The 4,921-nt window shown below is 60.1% G+C and overlaps 1 protein-coding gene across 2 annotated transcripts in view; it reads right to left on the minus strand.

Moving 5' to 3' along the window:
• Positions 1 to 2,380, minus strand: part of mcrip1 (MAPK regulated corepressor interacting protein 1) — a 28,375-nt gene extending 25,995 nt beyond the window's left edge. Inside the window, exon 1 of one of the 2 annotated variants that reach the window (XM_070858240.1) lies at positions 2,234 to 2,378. In XM_070858240.1, coding sequence (XP_070714341.1) covers positions 2,234 to 2,241 — 8 coding nt within the window. In that variant the 5' untranslated portion in view covers positions 2,242 to 2,378. Of the gene's footprint in view, positions 1 to 2,233 lie in introns of both variants that reach the window. The other variant, XM_070858239.1, reaches the window with a different exon arrangement.
• Between the last annotated feature and the right edge of the window lie 2,541 nt (positions 2,381 to 4,921).

The raw sequence follows: 4,921 nt of genomic DNA on the forward strand, positions 1-4,921 counted from the left end.
GAGGATGAGGGAGGGGGTAGAGGATGAGGGAGGGGGTAGAGGATGAGGGAGGGGGTAGAGGATGAGGGAGGGGGTAGCGGATGAGGGAGGGGGTAGAGGATGGGGGAGGGGGTAGAGGATGGGGGAGGGGTAGAGGATGAGGGAGGGGTAGAGGATGAGGGAGGGGTAGAGGATGAGGGAGGGGGTAGAGGATGAGGGAGGGGGTAGAGGATGAGGGAGGGGGTAGAGGATGAGGGAGGGGGTAGAGGATGAGGGAGGGGGTAGAGGATGAGGGAGGGGGTAGAGGATGAGGGAGGGGGTAGAGGATGAGGGAGGGGGTAGAGGATGAGGGAGGGGGTAGAGGATGAGGGAGGGGGTAGAGGATGAGGGAGGGGGTAGAGGATGAGGGAGGGGGTAGAGGATGAGGGAGGGGGTAGAGGATGAGGGAGGGGGTAGAGGATGAGGGAGGGGGTAGAGGATGAGGGAGGGGGTAGAGGATGAGGGAGGGGGTAGAGGATGAGGGAGGGGGTAGAGGATGAGGGAGGGGGTAGAGGATGAGGGAGGGGTAGAGGATGAGGGAGGGGTAGAGGATGAGGGAGGGGTAGAGGATGAGGGAGGGGGTAGAGGATGAGGGAGGGGTAGAGGATGAGGGAGGGGGTAGAGGATGAGGAAGGGGGTAGAGGATGAGGAAGGGGGTAGAGGATGAGGAAGGGGGTAGAGGATGAGGAAGGGGGTAGAGGATGAGGAAGGGGGTAGAGGATGAGGGAGGGGTTAGAGGATGAGGGAGGGGTTAGAGGATGAGGTGGTGAGGGAGGGGGTGGAGGGATGAGGGGGTGAGGGAGGAGGGATGAGGGGGTGAGGGAGGGATGAGGGGGTGAGGGAGGGGGGAGGGGGTGAGGGAGGGGGGAGGGGGTGAGGGAGGGGGGAGGGGGTGAGGGAGGGGGTGAGGGAGGGGGGAGGGGGTGAGGGAGGGGGTGAGGGAGGGGGTGAGGGAGGGGGTGAGGGAGGGGGTGAGGGAGGGGGTGAGGGAGGGGGTGAGGGAGGGGGTGAGGGAGGGGGTGAGGGAGGGGGTGAGGGAGGGGGTGAGGGAGGGGGTGAGGGAGGGGGGAGGGGGTGAGGGAGGGGGGAGGGGGTGAGGGAGGGGGGAGGGGGTGAGGGAGGGGGGAGGGGGTGAGGGAGGGGGGAGGGGGTGAGGGAGGGGGGAGGGAGGGGGGAGGGGGTGAGGGAGGGGGTAGGGGGTGAGGGAGGGGGGAGGGGGTAGGGGGAGAGGGAGGGGGTAGGGGGAGAGGGAGGGGGTAGGGGGTGAGGAAGGGGGTGAGGGAGGGGGTAGGGGGTGAGGGAGGGGGTAGGGGGTGAGGGAGGGGGTAGGGGGTGAGGGAGGGGGTAGGGGGTGAGGGAGGGGGTAGAGGATGTGAGGGTGAGGGAGGGGGTAGAGGAAGAGGGGGTAGAGGATGAGGGGGTGAGGAAGGGGGTAGAGGATGAGGGGGTGAGGGAGGGGGTAGAGGATGAGGGGGTGAGGGAGGGGGTGAGGGAGGGGGTAGAGGATGAGGGGGTGAGGGAGGGGGTAGAGGATGAGGGGGTGAGGGAGGGGGTAGAGGATGAGGGGGTGATGGAGGGGGTAGAGGATGAGGGAGTGAGGGAGGGGGTGAGGGAGGGGGTGAGGGTGGGGGTGAGGGTGGGGGTAGAGGATGAGGGGGTAGAGGATGAGGGGGTGAGGGAGGGGGTAGGGGGTAGAGGATGAGGGGGTAGAGGATGAGGGGGTAGAGGATGAGGGGGTGAGGGAGGGGGTGAGGGAGGGAGTAGCGGGTGAGGGAGGGGGTAGAGCATGAGGGGGAGGGGGTAGAGGATGAGGGGGTGAGGGAGGGGGTAGCGGGTGAGGGAGGGGTAGAGGATGAGGGGGTGAGGGAGGGGGTGAGGGAGGGGGTAGAGGATGAGGGAGGGAGTAGAGGATGAGGGGGTAGAGGGTGAGGATACGTGGGATGGAGGGGGGGTGAGGATGAGGGGGGGTTAAGATGAAGGGAAGGGGGGTAAATGGGGATCGGGGACGCGAGGGCCGCTGTCGCCGTTAATCCGGTGCCTCGATGCTTTATTGTTTGTATGTGCCCCGAGTAACCCGCCCCCGGATAAAACGGAAACGGCGGGGCCGAGTGCGGTTTACGGAGGGGTGCGGGGTGCGGGGCCGGGGGGAGGGGGTGCGGGGCCGGGGGGAGGGGGCGCGGGGCCGGGGGGAGGGGGCGCGGGGCCGGGGACCCACCTTGTCATCGCGGCCGCTCCGTCTCCCGCTCCCTCTCCTCCAGCGGCGCCGCGCGCGCTCCCTCAGGCGGTGCGGCTCGGGCTCGCTCGGGAGCGCGCTCGCGGGTGCTGACGCGCCCTCTCTCGGCTCGGCTCCGCCCCGCCCTCGTCAGCTCTGACGTCAGCGCCTGCCCGCCTCGCGCAACGGCCAACCCACTTCCGGTTCAATCCGCGAGAGGGCGGGAGTGAGTGAGGGGGGGGGGGAATGGGGAAAATGGGGGATGGGTAATGAGGGCAGGGGCAAATGGGGGGGTGGGTAATGAGGGGAGGGGCAAATGGGATGGGTAATGTGGGAGGGGCAAATGGGATGGGTAATGGGGGAGGGGCAATCGGGGGCTGGCAATGGGGGGGATGGGTAATGGGGGAGGAAATGGGGGTATTGGGGGGAGGGGCAAAGGGGCAGGGAATGGGCAAAGGGAGAGGGAAATAGACAACAGGAGAGTGTATAGCCGAGACATAGAATATACGAGCAGGGGGTTATGCTTGAACTGTATAAAACACTGGTTAGGCTACAGCTGGAGTACTGCGTGCAGTTCTGGTTACCCCATTACAGGAGGACGTTGAGTGCACTGGAGAGGGTACAGAGGAGATTTACTGGATGTTGCTGGGAGTGGAGAATCTAAGCTAGGAGGACATATTAGATAGAAACATAGAAAATAGGTGCAGGAGTAGGCCATTCAGCCCTTCGAGCCTGCACCGCCATTCAATGAGTTCATGACTGAACATGCAACTTCAGTACCCCATAGGCTGGATTTGTTTTCATTGGAACAGAGGAGGCTGAGGGAGACCTCACTGAGGTGTATAAAATTATGAGGGGCCTAGATATAGTGAATAGCAAAGGCCTATTTCCCTTAGCAGAGGGATCAACAACCAGGGGGCACAAATTTAAAGTAATTGATAGAAGGTTTAGAGGGGATATGAGGGAAATTTCTTCACGCAGAGGGTGGTGGGGGTCTGGAACTCACTGCCTGAAAAGGTGTTAGAGGCAGAAACCCTCACCGCATTTTAAAAAGTACTTGGATGTGCACCTGAAGTGCCGTAATCTGCAGGGTTACGGACCAAGAGCTGGAAAGTGGGATTAGGCTGGATAGCCTGTTGTTTTCTGGCACGGACACGATGGGCCAAAATGGCCTCCTTCCGTGCTGTAAATTTGTATGATTCTATGAAATGGGCGAGGGGGGGGAACTAGGCAAAAGGAGGGGGAATGCACAACGGGGGGTCAGGGGGTGTGGGGGTGAATGAGCAATGGGGTGAATGGGCAAAAGGTGGGGGGGGGAAGGGACTGGTGGGAGGGGGAAAGGGAGTGGGGTGGGTGGAAGGAGGGAGCTGGGGGAAGGTTGAGGGGAAGGAGGGAGGAGGGGGTGAAAGGGATGGAGGAGGAAGTAGGGGGGAAGGGGAAAAGGAGTGGAGGGGGTAAGGGAGGGAGTGAGAAAGAGGGAGGAATGAGTAAAGAGGAGGGAGTTGGGGAAGAGAAAAGGAGAGATAATGGGAACAGAGGAAGGGAATGGAAAAGAGGAGGAAGGGGAAAGGAGTGGAGGGAGAAGGAGTGGATGGAGGGAGGAGTAAAGGGAAAAGAGGAGGGAGGGAAGGGGAAAAGAGGGAGGGATGGAGGGGAAAAGAGGGAGGGAGGGAGGGGAAAACAGGGTGGAGAGTTAGGGAAGAGAAAAAAAAGAGTTAATGAGAACAAAGGATGGGGAGAGGAAAGGGAGATGATATGTCCTTACTATACAGTACAAATGCACACGAGGCCTATACTTGAGAGAAGCTCACTCTGTGACCAGTGACCAGTAACCTTTATTCCAGCACTGAAGTGATGAAGGTGGGTGGAGCTTCCCCTTTTATACCTGAAAGTCCAGGTTAGGAGTGTCTCCCACAAGTTCAGCACCTAGTGGTCAGTGTTCTCACGGTGTACAACTTAGGTCAGCTTTTCCATGGATTACAATGACAGTGGAATACATGACATCACCTCCCCCCCAAAGTCTTATTGGGATCACAGGTTAAGTCTCTCTGTTGGTTTATGCTCCCTTGTAGAGCGCCTGAGTTGGGGCTCCAGTTGTTGGGCGCTGGCCTGAGTGTCTGCTGTTTGCAGTGCCTCAGGCCTGTCCGGACTGCCCACAGTGATTGGGCTCTCCTCCACTTGGTTCCGGTGTTTGGTCACCTGTGGTGGAGTGAACTCTACATCATGTTCTTCCTCTGCTTCTTCTATGGGGTTGCTGAACCTCCTTTTTGTTTGATCCACGTGTTTGTAGCAGATTTGTTTATTGGTAAGTTTAACTACCAGAATCCTATTCCCCTCTTTGGTAATCACAGTGCCCGCAAGCCATTTGGGCCTGCAGCGTAGTTGAGGACAAAGACTGGGTCATTGACATCAATACATCGTGCCCTCGCATTCCCGTCATGGTAGTCACATTGTGACCGGCGCCTGCTCTCAACAATTTCTTTCATGGTGGGGTATATGAGGGATAACCTGGTTTTGAGCGTCCTTTTCATTAGCAGCCCTGCGGGTGGAACTCCTGTAAGCGAGTGTGCTCGGGATCTGTTGGTCAACAGGAGGCATGATAAGTGGCTTTGTAGGGAACCCCCTTGGATTCTGAGCATCCCCTGTTTGATTATCTGCACTGCTCGTTCCGCCTGGCCGTTTGAGGCCGGC

The sequence above is a fragment of the Pristiophorus japonicus genome, chromosome 16 (assembly GCF_044704955.1).
Source record: "Pristiophorus japonicus isolate sPriJap1 chromosome 16, sPriJap1.hap1, whole genome shotgun sequence".
NCBI classification, from domain to species: Eukaryota; Metazoa; Chordata; class Chondrichthyes; family Pristiophoridae; genus Pristiophorus; species Pristiophorus japonicus.